This window comes from Antedon bifida, chromosome 1, assembly GCF_963402885.1.
Source record: "Antedon bifida chromosome 1, ecAntBifi1.1, whole genome shotgun sequence".
Taxonomy (NCBI): domain Eukaryota; kingdom Metazoa; phylum Echinodermata; class Crinoidea; order Comatulida; family Antedonidae; genus Antedon; species Antedon bifida.
In genome coordinates, this window is record NC_136226.1 from 6,697,017 (window position 1) to 6,718,894 (window position 21,878).

At 32.7% G+C, this 21,878-nt stretch overlaps 2 protein-coding genes across 5 annotated transcripts; both read left to right on the forward strand.

The window, feature by feature from the left end:
• The first annotated feature begins 48 nt into the window (after positions 1-48).
• Positions 49-10,888, forward strand: LOC144839785 (ras-related protein Rab-8A-like). 2 transcript variants are annotated; one of them, XM_078695279.1, is made up of 8 exons: positions 49-308; positions 4,149-4,209; positions 4,694-4,754; positions 5,184-5,261; positions 5,636-5,725; positions 6,369-6,434; positions 6,839-6,889; positions 7,470-10,888. In XM_078695279.1, exons 1-8 carry the CDS (start codon positions 149-151, stop codon positions 7,551-7,553), a joined length of 651 nt encoding a protein of 216 aa, XP_078551405.1. In that variant the 5' UTR covers positions 49-148; the 3' UTR covers positions 7,554-10,888. The 2 variants fall into 2 exon arrangements, with proteins under 2 accessions (XP_078551405.1, XP_078551414.1); XM_078695288.1 differs by lacking the exon at positions 49-308 and adding an exon at positions 1,769-1,948.
• A 718-nt stretch (positions 10,889-11,606) lies between these two features.
• On the forward strand, positions 11,607-21,850 carry LOC144852993 (ras-related protein Rab-8A-like). 3 transcript variants are annotated; one of them, XM_078711057.1, is made up of 8 exons: positions 11,607-11,792; positions 12,118-12,178; positions 12,280-12,343; positions 13,703-13,780; positions 19,651-19,743; positions 20,086-20,151; positions 20,459-20,509; positions 20,621-21,850. In XM_078711057.1, exons 1-8 carry the CDS (start codon positions 11,657-11,659, stop codon positions 20,681-20,683), a joined length of 612 nt encoding a protein of 203 aa, XP_078567183.1. In that variant the 5' UTR covers positions 11,607-11,656; the 3' UTR covers positions 20,684-21,850. The 3 variants fall into 3 exon arrangements, with proteins under 3 accessions (XP_078567183.1, XP_078567176.1, XP_078567191.1); XM_078711050.1 differs by lacking the exon at positions 12,280-12,343 and adding an exon at positions 12,388-12,451; XM_078711065.1 differs by having other exon boundaries at positions 11,654-11,792; positions 12,280-12,335.
• Positions 21,851-21,878: the final 28 nt, after the last annotated feature.

Sequence of the window (21,878 nt, forward strand, 5' to 3'; positions counted from 1 at the left end):
GTCTCGACGACACGAGTAAATCCGAAACCATTGGAAGGTTTTAATTGACTCAAATAACACTGTATTGTACGAAATTTGAAGCCTGAAGGCCCATGGGTTTTTTGGTCGATTCGTATAGGAACACCACCAAAAGCCAGTTTGGCAGGCGATGGATTATGTTGATGCAGCTTCTTCTCTAGCTGTTGCTTCTAGAGGATACGAATATCTGTTTAAACTATTATTTATTGGTGATTCTGGAGTTGGTAAGACGTCGATGATATATCGTTTCTCAGACGATAAGTTTAGTTCGGCATTTATTCATACGATAGGTAAGTTTGTTGTTACAAGTTTTTATAAGGTCATCCAAACTCACAGATCGATGTGTTCCAGATGCGTTGGATGAAGAAAGGAGAAAAGGTTAATCATACGTTAGGCCTACTATTGCTCTAGAAATGGAAACAAAATCATTTATGACAATTGTCGTTTATTATTAAAGTACACAGTTAACTTACTGACTAACTTTCTTTGTGATTGCTCACTCACTCACATTGTCAAACTTTGCATTGTTCGCTCTACAATAATATTGATAAATATATAATATTCCTGTCCTGTTTATCTGTACATTAAACATGGAGTTATTATAACTCCATGCATTAAATAATGGTTTTGTCAAACAGTTTAAGGTCGGAAAATGGCAAAATCAACACTGTGATCATGTTACAAAGTTATCTAAACAGACTCCTAAAAAGTAGAAAGCCTTTTGCCATTCTTCCCCTGACTTGCAAAGTGAATATTATATGACATTAAAATGGCTTATTCAACAAGAAATTATTTCCAGGGGAAAATAAGTCTAATATTTAAGAATAATTATACCCTGTAAATGCAAAATTGAGATCAGAAAAGAAAGAGAAAAGGTCAGTCATGTTGACGGTTTCGAAGAATATAGAAGGCTAAAAACAGACAGAGAGAGTTTCGCAGAAGAGGACTTTCCCGGGGACTTTCCCTCTCAAACATTCATTCACCGATAATGGAATAATGTGTAGGAAAAATAAGCCAACAGATATTGTGAAACCAGCAAAGTAGATATTGACCCAACAAAAATAAATAAAGATAACCTGGACTTTATTTCGTTTAAAATAAAGAAAAAAATACCGTTATAATATCCCGTCGCAATTGTGCGAACTTTGTATTTATAGGCCTGAACTAAAATGACTTCAGTCCTGATTGGAACAAGTAAATTAGTTATAGCTAAATAATGATTTTTTTTCCCTTTATGATATTGTTTTTTGTTATCCTTAACAAAAATATAGAATTTGTCAACATTCTGCTATGCGCCGGACATTTTTCAAGTTGATACTGTGATAAGTTGTCTTTATAGGACTATCTGATTTTTAAAAAACGGTTGGTGGGTCGATAATTTTGTGATTTACACAAAACGTATTTTTTACAACATTGAATATGAACTATCCCTGACACTTTTTTTAAACGAGCGTGAACAAATCCAAATGAAAAAGAGGAGAAACTATAATTTTTGTATGATCATTGACAGTAGAAATTTGAATTTTTGTATTCGGTTCCTGATTTTGATTACCTTTCTTTTGTGTGGCTGGCTACTCACTGAAACTTTGGAACAATCTAATTTTAGCCATACAAATATTATCACTGCTGTTGTGAAAAATTGAATTATTCTATTATATCGAATTTGAAAAGTTTTTTTTTATCGAAATCCCAAAATACAAATGCGGAAATGCATCAGACCTCACACACATGCTCAGAGTATACGTCATAGCCAACTAACACTATGCAAATGAGTTCGTGGCCGACAATGGTTGCAGTGGAATCGTCATGGCCAAAACCTACGATTTTCTGTTTAAATTGCTACTTATAGGTGATTCTGGTGTCGGGAAGACTTGTGTATTATTCAGATTTTCAGAAGATGCATTTAATTCAACTTTTATATCAACAATAGGTGAGAAATCGACCCCAATAACTTGCAAATTACTGTTCATTAATGGTTATTTCTAGGCCTCGCTTGGAGGCTCTGTTCCAATGTGTTATCCACTACTTCCGCCCTTTTTGCGACTCGGATCCTTCCCTTTGAACTGGTGGTATACGTTGCTTACATGTACTTAATTTTAAATCGGCGCTAGGAAGGTAATTGAATAATGAATATAATAATAATATATTGCCTATTCATTGTCTATGTTAGTAAATTACAATTATTATTTTGTTATTTGGCTGTCTAATCATGTAAATTAACTGCACGGCATACAAAAAAGATAATTTAATAATAATAAATTATGAACATCAAGAAAAAATAGCTAGGCCCCTAGGCCTATGTTGCAGCACCTAACTAGACCTAGAACTGTACTACTAATACTAGGTCTAGGACCTATAGTATTTCGACTAGGGCTTGGTATTAATTATTATGAACTTTTTGATTAACTGGAAGCTTTGGGGAGTGAGTGGGGTGAAAGTGCCTAGCAGGTAGTACAGTCTGCTGAGTAGTACTAGAGTAGTAGTACTACAGTAGTAGGGATTTCAACCCTGCTGTGAAACATCTATCCACACCATGGACGGAATTATTCGTTGGTTTTTAGTTCTACTAAAATGAAATGTACGTTGTAAGAGGATTATATAATAAATACAGAGATGAAAACATTTGTTGACAGTACTACAGTAATTCAAACTCATGTCATTTTGTCTAGTCAATACTAACATTACAAAGCTACACACATAAAATACTATTTGTACAGTACTTGCTGCTGTCGGAATTTAGGAAAGACAAGATTCATGAATTTCAATCAGCGATATTACACAAACTTTAAAAGCCCATTAAGAATATTAATTGTCACTTTATATTCTGTGAAATGACTTATACATAGCAACAGTTTAATTTCAGCTGCCTATTAATAGCTCAGGTAAGTTGAGTAGAGTTGATATTCTTGTGAGACGTTTTATCAACTAGTACAAAACCGTACCTATTTTTGGTCCTACTGCTTAAAAATATCAATCCTACTTTAATGTGGGAACCATTTTCGATCGGGAAATACCTCGCCTCCAAGATTTACTGTACCCACCAGATATATCTTAAGTTGCAAAACCTTACTCAGCTTAAGGTAATTCTGTATAATAAAACCAACATTTTCTTATAATTTATTCAGTAGCTAGTGCCAATAATTTAGTTTCCATTAGTTTGTGTGGTAATTAGTAGATTGAAATGACACTTGCTGGCCTGCCCTGTTTCTCTTTTAACATCAATCGTTTTCATGATAATAATATCATGTACTGCTGTAGTCTACTATACACTTTGTCTGTGTTTCTCTTTATTATTATTCATTGTGATAACATATTAGTTAATTTGAATCTCCAGTGGGATTTCCTTTGTGCATTAATACGTTCCCATGAGCATTTAAAATTACAGTAACTTTAATAATTGTTGTTTTTTAAAGGAAATTTTCATAGGCCTAATTCTGTACTATATCTGTAATAGTGGAAATTTGAATTACATTTTAAATGTTAGTAATTCTTGTACAGACCTTGAGTGTACCTACAAACCAACAAATGAATTAGCAATGACTAGCTGGACAAAATGACGGGCAGCCTTGACACTTATAATAAAATAATACTGAGACTTTGTATAAAATAAATGAACCTGTATTTAAAATATGTTTTATTGTCCGTTTTGTCGTAAAGAAAGTATGACTGATGGAATTATAGTTTACTAATATGTATTTAATGATTGTAAGATATAATAATAATATTATATTGTACAACAATTATTTTTAACTTAAAAAAAATATGTAAATAAATAATATATTATTTAAACAATTGTAGTGACAATGGCAATCTTACTTAATATGCTGATTCTCTTTTACAGTAATAACCTGTAGTATTCAATATTTATACAGTTTGGTGTATAACCTACACTTAGCTACACTCAAGGTCACCTGATAGAATAAATAATTTTATTATCAAATTTTTATTGGCTCTTTGTAACTACAGACACTAGTTGTGTGGGTAGGTAAACTATATAGCTGCTATTGCAGTGAGTCAGTTGAAGTACTTCCCACTCAAATTAGTACATGTACAATTTGCAATCATATTCAGAAGTTAAACAAAACTTTATATATGTAATATTCTTATCTGATTTGTATGTTTATTTGCAGGAATTGATTTCAAGATTAGGACAATAGAATTAGATGGAAAGAAAATCAAATTACAAATATGGTAGGTTACTCTTTTTTTTAACCAAAAATGTTTTTTTATGAAAAACAATGCCCTCTTTTATCTCGACGATATAACCCTGGTAAAAATATTATTCTGATACAGTAAATATATGAGTTGGCCAAGATGACTTTCCAATGTACAAAGTTCTGTTGACACTATCAAACGTTATGTAATGTGCCCATATATGGACATGATGATGTCATATCACTACCATATTTGTGCATATCACTTACCGTATTTTGGGCACCACACTCTTTTATTTGTCAAACAAGTTTGATAGTGTAGACAGAGCTTAAGATTAATTAATGAAACATGGAGGAAAAAATAAATTGTTTGAATTGTTGTTTCCTCCATGCTTGAAACTGGAAGCTACTATATCGATAATATTTTTTAATTCAATTATAGAAGTCAGAAATCATAAATAAGATTGTACATGTTGTGAACTTAAACTGTATGCATTACACTGGATTTTGTTGTTTATTAGGGATACAGCAGGCCAGGAACGATTCAGGACTATCACCACAGCTTACTACAGAGGTGCAATGGTACGTAATAATTGCATAGTGGCTCATGACAGGCAGATTCCAGGGAGAAATGGAAAGCATTGCCATAACTTTTCCATGACAAAATAGACCACTTTTACAAAAACCAGAAAGTAGATAAATATAAGGCAGGGGTGCCGCAAACCAAAGTCATAATATTGGCACAGGTTAAGGCCCTTCTCGACCATAATTCTGGTGGTAGAACAAGTCTTCTCGGATAACAACGCAAAATGGTGGTCCTGTTTACACATATGGCTTGTGTGCAATGGATTACCCCTTTTGGTTCAAAATTAAGCCCCTGTTGATGTTACAACAGTTATTGGGGGGGTTATTTAGGTTCACCTTCACCCAATCCCCATATAACTTTGTTTGAGCTGCAATAGAGATTTTCACACCACAAACCAAGAATGATTAAATTTCTATTTTTCACAGGGTATCATGCTTGTTTACGACATCACAAACATCAAATCCTTTGACAACATCAGAAATTGGATTAGGAACATTGAAGATGTAAGATCAGTTTTTTTAATTACAACATGGACATGTTATGAGCTCTGTTGGAGTGAGGTCACTTCCAAAAATAATCAATTATAATATGATTGTTATTTATATTAATTGTTAAAAATGTCTATACCGTGCTACATCATCTTTAATTCATCATTAATATTTGGAGGTGTAAAGTCCAGCTTTAATTTTAGCAGTCATTGGATTGATACTTTCTTTGTTTGTCGGCAGATATTTTAATTATGTAGTATTTTATACACCAATTTTGTTTTAACCAGTGGGTTGTGGAAAAGTAAATATAGTATGTTGTATTAATAATACATTCAGTAGATACAGTAAATGATAAACCAAACTCAATTGTATTTCGTTGTTTCTTACAGCATGCATCAGCAGATGTGGAAAAGATGATCTTAGGTAACAAATGTGACATGGATGATAGGAGACAAGTATCAAAAGAAAGAGGCGAACAGGTAAGTTGCTTTGCTATACAATTCATTTTCAGACAAATTCCCAATAAAGCTCCACACTATCAAACTTTATGTGACAAAAAAATATGATGTGCCCATATATGGACATGATGATGTCATATCACTACCATATTTGGGAATATCACTATCATATTTAGGCACATCACACTTTTTTTGTCACATAAAGTTTGATTGTGTAGACAGCTTTAGTAAAGCTCTCCTTTGAGAAATTGTGGATTCCAGCTAAATGTTGATGCAAAAGATAGGACATTTAGTTCAGCATTTCATCACACCTCTGGTTTTAAATGTCACCCACACGCCCCAAATGGTGTTTGTATTGCTAGCCACCTCATATATGTAAAAATGAATACAATTTGTTTTTCAAAAGTAAATTCATTTCGTTGGTTTGACCTATTATTGTAGATAATGATAATATAAAACAAAAAACTCCGAACAAAAGGTGAGGAAGTCCATTTGTGATTCAATATTTTTCAATTTTCTGAATATGGACAAATAAAGTTCAAAATATTGAATCACAATGGCCTGCCTCACTTTTTTCTGATTTTTTTTATATATTAACATATGTAACTTATTAGTAGACCCTCTGGTTTATTGTAGATAAGAATGTGTTACTCTTTTATTTTAGTTGGCCATAGAGTATGGAATTAAATTCATGGAAACAAGTGCAAAAGCCAGTATCAATGTAGAAGATGTAAGTACTGAAAGATTCATAATTGACATACTACACTACACTAACCATCAAAAGCATGATTGGTGTAGATTTCAAGATCATATTGTATTATTATAACAAAGTTGGTAGCACCTAACCCATTTAGTCTCGTTGTTTAGAGCTCCATACTGTCTTCCGGGTTAAGGCCAATTTACACAGACGAGCGGCAACAGTAAGCGGAAAACTGCATAGCTTGTCCCATGTAGAATCTGTATCTATCCTCAACGGAAACCACCTGTCCGCTCCGCACTTTGTGTAAATGGTCATAAAGAATAACATAGATTCTATATTTTTATTACCATTACCGCTCGTCTGTGTAAATTGGCCTTTAGTGTGTCAATTAATTAATTAGACAAAATAATGAATTCGGTTTGTTTTCTTAACAGGCTTTCTTTACACTAGCAAGGGATATTAAGGCTAAGATGGACAGGAAGTTGGTAAGTTGCCACCTTACATCCTCTCTTAACACACGGTGTCATGTTTACACTTGTTTCAGTTTCTGTTTTCTGAGAACATACTTATTTTTGGAGTTGGATTACTAGATTGGAATAAAATATTATAAGAATAATGAATGTTTATAAGTTGAATGGTGAGAATATTTTGTTGATAGATTGACTGCTCTATTTATTCACCAGAAGCCCATTGTCTGTCTGACAAATCAGGTTTTTAAATTTAACTGTTTTTTCTTTTTATAAGTGAAATATTATCAATATTTATTAAAAATTTTTTTTGGTGGAAGTGAATAATTCTATTAAAACTACGTGGCCTATTAAAAGTTGGGGTCTATTTCGTGCGTAGCTTACCTGGATAAAGCGACAATAGCCCTTTATCCTCGAAGGAGAAATTGTCATTGAACATCCCTCTCCACAAATGGACCATGAACTATTCCCTTAGGTGGGAGCCTCCCCAAAAACCACCATCACCATTTCTTTTCGAGAAATGAAAGAGTAAACAATCAGACAAATATGCAGTGGAGACAATACATCTTTAAAGATTGTAATTCTAAATTTGTTATAGGATGCAACACAGCCACAAAAGAGCTTTCCCGATCGACCTAGCGAATCAGGACACAAAACTGGTTGGAGGTGTAGTATTCTGTGATCACCTACAGCCACAGACACGCCTTTCCGCCCAACTCAGCTTGCAAAGAATCCTCTGTCTTCTATCATCCATGCGGCCAATAGTATTCACTGGCAAGGTGTCCGAGGGCTTCAGCCTAGGAGTATGTTCAGCAGTATTATTTTGTGCTTTGTGGCTCAGACTCGAGATATTATTATCTTGGTGTGTACAAAACATGTATAACTGAATGTTCATACATTTTATTGGTTGGTTATATAACTATTATATATATTGTATTTTGAATTATTATTTTAACAAGAGTTAATCACACAAGCTCCTACCACAGAAGTATACCACCATGTTCCACAATCATTAGTTACACAAAAATGTATGACCCAAGTGCTTTGGAGAAAAATAGTGTCTGAAATGAGTATAGTTCAAAGATAATAAGATATCAAATTATTTTATTTAATTAAAAGTATTTTAAGGACACTATTTTTTTCCAAAATCACAGTTATAATTATGTCACCAGAATTAAGGAAGGGGTCGGGTCAAATCGGGTTGGTTACTATGGTACCATATCAACAAATTAGCCAGATATTTGAAATGATGGGTAAAAATAAGTTCAATGCAATTATTGTTCAAAGATAATAAGATATCAAATTATTTTATATAATTCAAAAATCAGTTATAATTTTTTCACAAGAATTAGGGAAGGGGTCAGGTCAAACTGGGTTGATTACTATAGTACCATATCAACAACTTAACCAGATATTTGAAATGATAGGTAAAAATAAGTTCAATGCAATTATTGTTTGTGTACTATATGTACTAAACTCTAAAAATATTACTAGAATAACATCAGTAACTGTCAATGAGAAGAACCTATTTCTTTTATTGCCAAAATATGTTTACAAATTGAATATATTTGGTAAGTATTCATATCAGTTATATTTAATCATGTTGGTTTAATTTTGATGTTCTTCCAATTGCAAATTTACAAACATGAAATTCATGAATAATACAAATACAATGTATTGTACAACAAAAAAGAAGTACAGTAGTTGTAATTATCCCTACAACCTCATGACATTTATTCCCTCCATTTAATTTTATCACTACATATTTCTCATAAATCTGAAACAATTTACTTGGATGACTCATTTCAAAGAATAAGCATAATTTTTCAATGTTATTAATGAACAACAGAATGGAAACTTCAGTTTTGGTCGATGTATTAAGATTTTTTTTTTTCCTTTACTAACTGTTTCAGTTACGTCACATTTTAATGTGTGATATTGCATCTTTTGACCATTTAATCCTTCATCTTGGTTTTATCAATATACAGTAACCAAACTTTCTTACCAAATCATTTTCATTTGATAAAATAAGTTTATTATATAATTTATTTAGAAAGAAACTTTGTATATTCAGATTTGAGCTGGGTTGTGAATCAGTGGCGTAACGGCTATGAGCGCTCACTGGCTAAAGCCAGGGACCCCAGAGCTCAAGGGGCCCCAGAGCATGAGCAGTCCAATGCAACTACTCAGTTTTGGAGGACCCCCTTAGAAGTGCTAAACCAAGGCCTTTGCCCTGTGCGTTACGCCACTGTTGTGAATGCTATTAGAGGTGACTTAAGCAGCATACAGAGATAATTTTAAAGATTTGCATGTTTACAGAATAATTACATTATTGTAACGAATTAATTTTTTTTAATGGTGTATAATTTTTGTGCAGACTTTATAGTTATTAGCGGATGATAAAATCATCAACCGACAATGCGATATAGTTGGGGTTTAAATGGTAAAATGAACATTTTTTTATGTAAAATATTTATTTTATTTCCCCCATTAAAAGTTTTGAATCGTGCAAACTTACCACCAACCACAAAATATTTTTTTAGTATAAAAATTACATTTTATGTTATACTGAGTATTACGATACCGTCTTTATTTTCAAATCATAAATAAATATTAGTATTGTATCTAATATATCTGCAAGAAAAAAAAGGTGCAAAATATTTTAAATCAAACAAAATACTATATTATTTATGTATTATAAACATAAATTTGAATAAATTGAAGTTGGTGTACTAAGGTTGTTTGGACTAAAATGGTTGGATCCTTTTGCGCAAAAATCATGCTAGAATGTGCAGTACATGTTTTAAGATTCTATGCATATAAACTATGAACTAAAATTGTCTTATACAGTACATCCGGCTTAAACATTTTGTTTGTTTGCCATCAAAAATCAAAATTTTTTTTAATTCTTCCACTTAAAAAAGATTGTAATAGTTCCTACTAAAGGAAATGACTACATTGGCTTTTATTGAGCGTTTTTTCCATGTGCTGATTCAAATCCATATTTTCCATTATTGTTAAAAACTTTTCTGCTAAATTGATGGCAAACAAACGTTGCGTTTTAGGCCTACTATAAAATATATATATAATTGTTCTATCAACCTAGCTTTCAGATTATTCCAGTTGTTTAAACAAATATTCTGTGTGATGATGATGCTAATTATGTATTCAAATTAATGCATCTAATTTAAATATTGATTTTTCAAAATGTGTATTTCATGTTCTTAGTCATACAAGGTGATAGGAAATTGCCTACATTCTTTGGTTGCTATGACAACCAATGTTGTTGGGTGACTGATTGCCTGGTGATAAAGAAATTGTGAGTACTGTATATCCTCGGGTATAATCCCAGCTCTGGACTAATCCCACCCCCGGTATAATCCCACCCCCTACTTTATGTATGATTTCATAAACAGGCATATCTCCGGGTATAGTCCCAGTATTGACTTTTGGTCTGGATGTAGGCCTCTCTTTAGCCAGTTCAGATATGTTTTTACAAGATATGAATACATTTTTTTTCCCTGACCCACGGTTTCCCTGGGTATAGTCCCATCCCCTAGCCGGTCGGCCCAATTTCGTGTTCTGGTGGGGTGGGATTATACCAGAGGATATAAGGTAGTTTGTAATGTTTATACTAAAAAGGCTTGTATAGCATGTACTGTATCTGATTGGGTGTGACTTTTTAAAGCCATGAGGAAAAGAAAGACATTACAGATTGTATTCTTGTTGGGAAATCAGTCCATCACATATTCCCTCATATCATTAATTTACTCTTATGAAAGACACATTTTAACACGCACGTTCAAAAGCTGATGATAATTGTTACGGCTTTTGTATGTGCGCATTTAAATGCGGTTAATAATTGGTCCACTTTTCGTCTCATAATGTCACTGATGCTCTAGTTGTAAGTGCGATTAATTTTATTCAATTTATTATGTAGAAGTGAGAGTCTATAATGGGCTCACCTCTGCCTTTCTGACTACACCAATAAAATTTAGAGTAACCAAGTATAAAATACTGTCAATGTGTCTCATTTAACTTGTTTTTATAGTACTTGTATTCTGCGATTATGAATATTTTTAGTAGTTCAGCAGTGGAATGCCCAGGTAAGTAATTTCGCTGAATGGATAATGGAGAGAAAATGCGAAGAATTAAAAAATCTTGATGGTGGACGTCAAATCAACTGAGAATGTAGTCACAGTAGGTATGGTATTATGAAAATGTCCGATTTTGAACATAATCAACTGATGAGATCACTTTACGTAAACAAAAAAACAGTTGGATTTATTTCAAAAGTGAGGGTGAGTTACGGATGTGGTAAGGGGAAATTAGTTCCATAATTGGGGTTCAAGGACGGAAAACGAACTGCCACCAGTCCGCAGCCTGGTTTTCATAAGTAACCTAATATTCAGACCAATTTTTCAATTATCTGTATTTAAAATAGTGTATTTTATAAAGTATACATGGATTTATATTTTATTCTATAATGTAACCTAGTGAATTTCATTCATTTGTATATTTGTAATTATGTTGTAATTATGGTGGTCAACAATTAATTTCACCGGAATTATCTTACAAAATGCGCCCCAAAAGTTTTTAATAATTTGATTGGTTGTTTAGTTATGCATATAATTAATAAACACTGTGTAGACTCGCATTCCTTCTCGTCCCGGATCATCGCCTAAAAATAGTCATGACTTTGTCTGCGCATGTGCATTGAAAAGGACAACAATAACAACAGCACATGGTGTGTGTGGCGTTAAGTTTCTTTGCACAAACATTAAAATGGCCAAGAATCCCGTCCCCAAATCTTATGATTTTCTTTTTAAATGTGTGGTTATTGGAGACTATAGTGTTGGGAAGACTTCAATAGTAATGAGGTTTACAGATGATACTTTTGATACGTTTCCAGCTACTATAGGTAAGAGTATGTAGACTAGCTAGCTAACTAAGAATTTTGTAGTACTAGTTAGGCCTAGGCAGTTTAGTTTGGCCTTAATGAAGAAAACACACCAACCACCCTTTTCCACAGTAGTCTACTCTGGGCAGAATGTACCATTCAGCATGCAGCTAGGCCTATCCTCTACTGTAGTTTAAATGGTTTAGAGGAGTAGGGCCAGGTTGCTAAGACTGAAGCCAGCAGGGATTAACCTCAAACTTTCAAATGGAATGAGGCCTACACCCCACATAACACTGTTCAATTAATTATTACATTGCGCATTAATTAACATTTTTACTTTGTGCAGGAGTTGATTTCAAGCTTAGGACAATAGAATTAGATGGAAAGAAAATCAAATTACAAATTTGGTAAGTTATGGTAGGCTTATGGGTATGGTAGGCCTACAATCAGTAATTGAAAATTGAGATTGGATTTAATTGAAGATCGATTCAATTTATCTGCTTTTTAGGGATTTACGAATGTCTGGAACCCGCTGCAAGAGTGTTTCACTTGTTTATTACAGAGGTACAGGGGTAATTTAAATTTATTTATTTGCTAAATGCTCTGTTTATTTTAGGGATACACCTGCAGGAGAAAGAAGAAGAACTTACGTTCTTCCATCACATTACAGAGGAACAAAGGTAATTGAATAAATTGCTATTTTAAATTAGCCATATTCGACTTAGCTGTTTTGGGCAAATAATCAGCAGCTAGCTCCTTAAACTCCTAATAAATAAAAAAAATTTCAATTTTAATAACTGTATATTGTGTGTTTTATGTTTGAGAGATTAGCTAAAAATTGTAATACTTTGAATGTTTATGATATTGTTTTTTTTAAAGATGTATTGTCCCTTGAAACACAAAAAAATGAAGGTCAAAATATTCTAAATTTAAATTGGCCATATGAAAGAAATATTAAAGTTATTCACTTTAAGTCGAAAATTTGAGCCAAAAACAACAAGTTTACGTAAATAACAGGTAAATTAATTTGATTACATTTCGTCTGGAAAATCGTCGCGAGCGAAAGTAAACAAAGATTTCAAACCACAAGTATGCATTATGCATAATGCTAATTAGAATTGTTTACAACTCGTCACGGTTGAGAAGGTGTTTTCACACAGATCGCGAGGAAGTTTTATGATTATGCATACAGAGTAGCCAAACAAGCCAATTTGCATTATGAGATATGTTTTGATCGAAAACTTTGACTGGAAGTCAAAGTTATTTTTTGAACAAAAAAACATCTGTATTTCAGTTAAATGATTTTTTTCCGACTAATTTTTGGTGAAAGTTAATAACTATTATGATACTTCAAAATGACCCACTTTTATTCGAAATCTTTTTTTTTTATTTTTTTTTGGAATTAGTCAAAGGGACAATACAACTTTAATAGTTTTTAATCCATTTTTACATCTAAAATTGTTAAAGTTGTTTAATGTTTATTGTGTTCTTTGTTTTGTTTTATCTCAGCCTGTTAGTGGAGGTTTTTTATCTCTGTTGGTTGTGAATTTATTAAAATTCCTCTGGTTGCGATTTAGTAATTATAAGAGTAATAAGAGTTAGAGACTTTTAGATTGAGTGAATGTGCACAGATCATAACTTGTGGTAGTAAAAGCTTTATTTAAAACAACCAATACAAATCAATAATTCACAGATTGGAAATATAATTTGTCTGAAATTCACTTTACTACATTCTCAAAAAATCATTGTGACCATGATTTTGGTAAACTTTTGCAGTGTTATGACGTCCACTCGTACTCATGTCTAAATGCCACTGAAATGCTCAAATTTGCCAGTCGCCTAGCACATATGCATATCATAACAATGACGTAATAGGGTAGCAGTCGACATAATCAACATAAAAATCTAAAAGTCCCTATTCTTTCTTTCAGGGTATTATGGTTGTATATGATATCACAAATGCAGAATCTTTTGAGAACTCTCGAGTATGGCTGAATGACATCAAAGAGGTAAACTTTTATTGTATATATACGACTATAAGGGTCATTCTTCAGTAAGTGTCTAAAATCGTGTCCCGATACTTTGGAGGAATACAAAGGGAAAATGCATTATTCTATATAAAAAAAAATATTCATATATTATAATCAACATTATTGTGAAAATAAATAAAGACATAAATCTAGGAAAATAACATCGATAGTAGTATTTTTTTTGTTTAATGTTTCGTCCAACCCCCTAAAACCGCATGTCCCGATCGTACATTGTCAATTTTATGATCGCCATATATATTTGATAACAGGACTTTTCTCCATGAAAATATTATTAAAAGTTAGTTATTTATGAGTTCTTGTGATTTTATTATTCGAAATACATCAGTAAATACATTAAATTCAAAACTTTACAGTTTTTGTTTCGAAAAAACGTGTCCCGAGGTTTTGTGTCATCTCCGTCACATACTTTAAAAGCGCCATCAATAGTCCAAGGAACGGCAGGCAAACACGTGAATTGCGCGAAGAAAACGCGCGAAGATATAAACTACAAACTATCCACACATGTTTTTCAATTAAAGGAAAAAAAGCTAACAAAAACAGGATTTTGGAAAAAAATACAGGTGCGTACCTTTATTCAATGTCATCTCCGAACGGTATAGAACTCATTGAATAATGATAATTTTTTTTTTTTTTTACTAGAAATGCAAATAGGTTCATGGTATCTAGTAGGCTATCCTCCTTCCCCATTGCCAGATATCGCCTACGGGTAAATCTGAGCTTGCCTAGGTTAATGACATCATCTCCGTCACGGTCATCTCCGTCACATTTCCCAATATTTCTTTGTGACGGAGATGACAGCCAATGTGACGGAAATGACTTTTTGTTATTACCATGGTTCTTTTAGCTTGTTAGAAAGAGGCATGGTGTGGGAACATTAGTTTATAGTTCCCAAGTAATTACCTGAACCTTCTGAGTACTGAATAAAAATTACTTTTAAGAAAGGCATTACATTTTCTCATGCAACATAGTTTAATACTGTAGAACCGATATACCATAGAACTATCTGCCTAATCATCATCATTTGTATTATTATCATTCTCTATTGCACTTTATAGAATTTGTCTTGTCATCATGGCTTTAACTGCGGGAGAACGTGCTAAGAAATACCGAGATCGCTTAAAGAATGACCCGATAAAGAAAGATGAGTATATGCAGAGAGAGCGAAATCGAAAGAAAGCTGCCTACGTTCCTATTTCATTACGAAAAGAGCGACATCAAAGAAAAATAAGACGAAACTGGCGGAAAGGTACAAGAAAGTATCGCGAAGTAAGGAAGAATAATGATTTTGTACTTCCAAATACTCCTCCGCCAACACCAGGAATTGGTGCTGAAAATCAAGTACCACGTTTCGAAGTGCCAGATGTACTTCCACCACAAGTGCCAATCAACGCGATACCACCAGATCAGAGAGCTAGAAGAGGCCGAAGAAAGGTGAAGAAAGATCGAGCAAAGGCCTATCGACAAATCAAAGTCGTTGAAAATCAACTAGATTCACAGAAGAAGTTAGTAGAAAAGTGGAAAAAAAGGTTTCATAGAATAAAAGAGCAATGGGTTAACGTGCATGATTCACCTCGGTCAAAAACCAAAAAGTTGCTGAGGCACTGTTACGTGAACAACGAAGTGAAAAAACAACTCGTTCTCCATCACGTTGTTCTTGATGAGTTGCGTACAAAGTATAGAAACAACAAATCGCATCGAGATAAGCAAAAAGTTAGGAGAGTTGCTGCAGGCAACGTTGTAAAAAAGTATCGAATGTTGCACCGGTTGTCAAAGTCTCTGCATATAAATGGGCATCGCTTAGTTAGAAGAGATGTTGGAAAGAGCCTAAACTATGAGCGGGTTCAAAGAAATGATCGGGTGAAGGATGCAACCAAGCACTTACTTACACGCTTTATGGAACGAGATGACAATAGCCGACAAATGCCTGGTAAAAAGGATACGATAACGAGACGGAAAGTAAAGAAGCAAAAGCGTCTACTGAATGACTATCTTACCGTGCTGCATGCCAAGTTTTTGTTTGAAAATCCAGAAGTAGAAATGCACTATTCTACATTTTGCAAGTTGAAGCCGTGGTGGGTAGTGAAGCCGACACTTAGTGATTTAAACACTTGCATGTGCAAACGCTGCAGTAATATTGATTTGATGAACCAGAAACTTTGTGGTGAAAAACTGGTGACAACTGTAGATGCATCTATAAACTCCGCCGTTTGTTCTCCCTACAATAAAACATGCATGTACGGAGAATGCGAAACTTGCTTTCACAAGAGAGTAAAGTTTCTAATACCTACAAGAAATAAACAGGTTGACTTCCAGCAATGGGTCACTCAGGAAAGACCTTACGGTGATGACAAAGTGACGAAGGTTACTGCTAAAGAAACATTTACGACTACCTTACATGAACTCTGTGAAAAGTACGAGGGCGACTTGAAACACAGATATATGATCCACAAGTTCAACATATTCCACCAGTATTCAGAGCTTAGAAAGCTAAAGGCTAACCTCGAAGATAATGCGGTCATTGTGCACATAGATTTTTCTGAAAACTATGGATGCAAATACTCCACCGAGATTCAAAGTGTTCACTTTGGTGGTTCTCACCAACAAGCGTCATTACACACTGGTGTGTATTACACCAAAAATAAATCTCACGCTTTCTGTACTATATCAGATTGTACAAGGCATGATCCGTCCGGGATTTGGGGTCACTTGGTTCCAATCATGCGCGTTATTAAGAAAACGTTTCCAAAAATAACTGATATTCATTTTGTATCTGATGGACCCACAACCCAATATAGAAACAAAAAGAATTTCTGGTTAGGATCAACAATTCCAAAGGATATGGGATTTCTTAATACTACCTGGAATTTTCTGGAAGCGGGCCATGGAAAGGGGGCACCTGATGGTGTTGGAGGTGTTCTTAAGAGAACGGCGGACTCGCTTGTTGCCCAAGGTCATGATATTCCAAACGCAGATGCACTATACAAATGCCTCAAAAAAGTAACAAGCGTGCATCTCCTTCAAGTGACAGAAGAAGACATCGCAACGTTTGATAATCAAATACCAGAACTTATACCGATCAATGGTACAATGAAAATACATCAGGTCCTGTTCACCGATGATCCTGTGATTGTAGACCACAGAGTGTTGAGTTGCTACTGCAAAATCTGGAATCCTGATATTGAAGAATGTTTCACAACAACACGCTCTAGATTAAAACGTGAAACTAAACAGGCTGAAGATGTGACTGCTGACAGACGACCTGATGATATTGAACGTACAGTACCAAACGAGAGTGAGTCGACTTCAATTCTCCAACCAGTGACGTTCTCTGATGCACAGATTGGAAAATACTGTGTTGTTCTCTACGATGGCGTACCGTTCCCTGGCATCATCGAAGATGTAGATTCTGACTCTGTCGAGGTAAACACAATGGCCAGAGTGGGGCAGAATCGATTTTTCTGGCCACTCAGAGAAGACAAAATCTGGTATGAATACAACGCCATTATGACATTCATTCCAGTGCCTGAGAAGGTAACAAACAGACATAACCAGATTGCGCCAGTTTTCTGGAATGAGATTCAGAAAAAACTAAAAATTTAGTGATGATCTTTGAAGTTTCTTAGTTTGATTTAATTACAGAAGCATTTAGGTAATAAATGTTATTGTTGAATAATTGTTTTGTAACTACAGGTAGTAGTATACTAAACATTGTATTGAGTTGAAAGAAAACCTGTTGTTTAATCAAAAGTCGGTTCGAATATTTTACTTCAATAATTTAACTGATATTTAAAGATGTATTGTACCCCTGAAAAAATAATTATTTAAATTGTTTTTGTTTAACAGGCCATTTCAATGTCACATAATAATTATCGAAAAAAATTATTTACCTAAAAAAACTGTAATTTAAAGCAAAAAATAGTACAATAGTAGTTGGCTGCCAGCCAATGGATTTTTGGTTGAATGTAACCATTTATTTTGTCATTTTATAAGGGAAAACATTTTGTTTTCTGTTTTTTCTACGGAAGTGATTAACTTCATTAAAACTACAAAATAACCTATTCAAAGTCTGATTTAATTAATCTTTTTTCATGTTTTTGGGGGACAATACATCTTTAATGTTGCTTATGAAAACCTTTTGTGCACATGTTTGTTGTTGTTTCGCGTTGGTGTTAATCAATAATTGGGGTTACTGTTATTACTGGCATACTGCATTAAGTTTTTTATACTATTATTGATCATTATTTTTAGTAATTTTACCATCGATGAATTGTTTTTTTTATCTATTTAACACATTTTATATTTGCAATATATTTTTTAAAATACAGTACTATATTTGTTTTAATTAAAACTTTCTTCATACACCTTTAATGTAATAAGATAAACTATAAATGGTGGTTTTTATATACCGTATACATTAATTATATTAGGCATATTGTAGATTACCCACACGTCATATATAAAAAGAGGTCTAACTAAATCGAAAAATCCAAATAGCAGTAGCATGAAATAAGCCTTAACAATTTATTTTATATTTTTACATTTGATCGCAATTTTACCTCAACAATTATGTTGGTCTTAAGTGCAATTTGTTTTTATTTTGTTTTGTATCTTATCGATATAATTACACTGACTCTGGTCAATAAACATACTTTATCGAATATATTGTCATTTCCGTCACATGATTCTTGAAATTTATATTATATTTTAACATTTGATCGCAATTTTACATCAACAATTATGTTGGTCTGACGTGCAATTTGTTTTTATTTTGTTTTGTATATCTTATCGATATAATTACACTGACTCTGGTCAATAAAGGTACTTTATTAAATATATTGTCATTTCCGTCACATGATTTTTGAATTTGGTCATTTCCGTCACGGCAAGTCATCTCCGTCACATTGATATTTTATCCGTTTAAATCCTAAAATATTTCAGTAATGAGCGCAACTATGTGGTATAATTGAATTATGAACAGTCTTCTTTTGATACTCCGTTATTTAATAATTTTGGATTTAAAGAATTGTGTCAAATTGAAATGACAGTTATAATATTTTATGAAAATTACGACTTTATGGAATAGTAAATGGTTTTGAACGTATAACTTTATATTAATATGTTGAAAAAAATTTTTTTTTTCATTAATCGGAAAAAGGAAACTTATAGTATTACAGAATTGATAATGTAAATTATTTGATAATTCCAAAACGGTTATATTTTCCATCTTTGTTTATTCACAAAATGTGACGGAAATGACAGAATACATTGAACTATGTATTTAAAATACAAATAAAATAAAAAATAAATGATAAAGATTGCGCCAAACATATGGATGGCATGTAATACATGTTTAATTATGTAAATAAACATTTGAATTTTAAAAAATGCAAGTTTTAAAATCGATTTTGTGTAAACCTGAAATTAGACACTTACTGAAGAATGACCCATAACCTGTCTCCTTTTGTTGTATTCCTTTTATTCCTGTTCACTCAGGCAGCACTTGCCAGCTCTTATACTATGACGTTATCCAAATTCCTTCACTTGCACTGATGAAGGGCTAGTGTTGCCCGAAAGCTCTGCTAACTTTTCTGGCTGTTTTACTTTATCGTTTTGATTTAGTTTTTCGCTTTTTTTTTTGTATCTCCATTGAGATCCAGCCACTGATACTCACAGCATTGTCATTTTTTCAGTAATTTGCCTTTGAATTGTATATATATATATATCTTTTTATTTAAAGTAATATGTTGATTTTATAATGACATGCCTCCCTCTAGGGGTGAAACACGTATTTCTAATATTAAGATATATTATGCTTACCTTTTTCTTAGAGAGCATCACCAGATGTGGAAATAATTCTTTTAGGAACCAAATGTGATGAAGATGATGAAAAAAGACAAGTTTCCCAGGAACAAGGGCAACAGGTAGGCTGTGTTTTAAAAACTGTTGTAAAAGAATAAATATACTGTGCATTGACGATAAATGTTTGGCACAGTGTGTCATGATTCCAGCCTCCAAAAAACACTTAAATTATAAAGCTCTGTCGACACTATCAAACTAGTTTGACACAAACGTGTGATGTGCCCAAATATGTTGGTGATATGACATCATCATGTCCATATATGGGCACATCACATTTTTCAAAGGTTGTTGCAATATACAATCTAAAACCTTTCTAAAATGACATATTCTAGCTCTTTATTTTGAAATGATCTTGAGAGACGTTTTAAATATGATACAGTAATACATTTCATTTTCTTGTTTAGTTGGCCACAGAGTATGGAATTAAATTCATGGAAACAAGTGCAAAAGAGGATATTAATGTAGAAAAGGTAAGTCAAGATTGATATCAATAAATGATGTAACATTAGGAATATATCCTGCTACATTAAAAACATTTACAGCATTTTGAGCAGCATATCTAGAATTATTTTAGTAGAACATTTATTTTGACTGCATTTTATTTAGTTTGAATGTGGAATTCTATACAAACTTGTATGATTGTTATGTTGATGGAAGCCTGTGTTCTCATAAAGCAGAAATGAGCCTAGTTCTGTATCAATAATAATAAAATAATGTCATAATCCAGGAAAACATTAACATTTTATATAATCATCTCTATTTTTGTTTATTCAAAAGGCTTTTTTTACACTGGCAAAAGATGTACTAGCAAAGAAAAGTATTGAATTGGTAAGTTTGCTTTACAGTTCATTAAGTAACACAATATATCAATTACCATATTCAACAAACCTTTGTATGTTGACTTGCTTTAATTGATAGATATGTTTACTTATATTGTAGACAGAAGAACCATTGGAGAAAAACAAAGAAAAATCAAGAAAATCAGGCTGCTGTGTCCTTTGAAGATCAGTATCACATGTTATACAGAAGGGAGCATTTTCTTGTCAAACCAATGAGGAGCAATATTTGTTAACACCTGCAGTTAACCCCTATTCATGATATGGGGTATTAAGGGGACACTTCCTGTGAAACAAACAAGCAGTGATATATGTTTTCACACTACTGCCTACACTACCCCTATTAAGGTGACAACTTGTTGAGTTTTGGAGGTGACCTCTTAATATATATATATATATATATACAGTATGTGTTTTACTGTATACTTCAATCACGATTGTGTGATTTCCTAAACTCTTCATTTTGTTTTTGATAGCAGGGGTTTTTTTTTTGTAAATTTAAATTATTTTAAGAAAATATCTGTTTTCATTTAATAGTACAATTTTATATTTTAAAGTATACAGTATGTACATAAACTATATTATATATCTATTTTTAATACATAGCCAATTTTGTTCATGAATAAATATTATTGTAGTTTTTTAGATGGTAAAATGTTTGTATCTTAAATTAAATAATTATTGTAACCAGTTGAAGGTGCTTTGCAAGTCTCACTTAAGTAATGACTGAGGAAGGAAACAAACAAAGAACCAATGGCTCTGAGATTGGTAAACCAATTAGTACAGTAAAAAAAATACAATTCTGTTACTGATATTTTTATCTGAATTTGAAAATCTGAAAAGATTTAAGATATGCATCATCAAAAACAAAAAATTCCAATATGTTATGAAAAAATAAATGTAAATATTAAAAGAATAATTTTAAACCTATTTATCTTTTACCAATATCATTAACACTAGGGAAGATTGAATTCACTCTTCCCTGATTAAAACTATACCAAATAAATGATTTGTATAGAATAATTTATTTGAGAAAATGGAGATAGTGGGCATAGTATCCGCCTAGATTGCAGAACAAGAGTATGATCACGTTTTTAGTCGCCACATAAATCTCCATTGTTTTTATTTTGTTTTTTAATTTGGCGCTTGGGACTATTCCATTTTATACTGTAGGAGTTGTCTTATTTAAATGAAGTAAATAATTCATGGCTCTTTATAACTAATTTTTATTCTGACCCTATTGTAATTTATAAAAATAATAATGTTTCAAAATTGCATAATGGGAAGTATCACTGCGTTCTTGAAGAAAAAAATTAAAACAATATTTCCGTAATCATTTCCTAAAATAGCGATGATTTTTA

Coding starts and splice junctions, on each gene's coding strand:
- LOC144852993 (XM_078711057.1), top strand. CDS start 11,657: ATGGCCAAGAATCCCGTCCCCAAATCTTATGATTTTCTTTTTAAATGT. Junction 12,179..12,279: donor AAAATCAAATTACAAATTTG/GTAAGTTATGGT, acceptor TCTGCTTTTTAG/GGATTTACGAATGTCTGGAA. Junction 20,510..20,620: donor CAAAGAAAAGTATTGAATTG/GTAAGTTTGCTT, acceptor CTTATATTGTAG/ACAGAAGAACCATTGGAGAA.
- LOC144839785 (XM_078695279.1), top strand. CDS start 149: ATGGATTATGTTGATGCAGCTTCTTCTCTAGCTGTTGCTTCTAGAGGA. Junction 309..4,148: donor GGCATTTATTCATACGATAG/GTAAGTTTGTTG, acceptor GTTTATTTGCAG/GAATTGATTTCAAGATTAGG. Junction 4,755..5,183: donor CTTACTACAGAGGTGCAATG/GTACGTAATAAT, acceptor TATTTTTCACAG/GGTATCATGCTTGTTTACGA.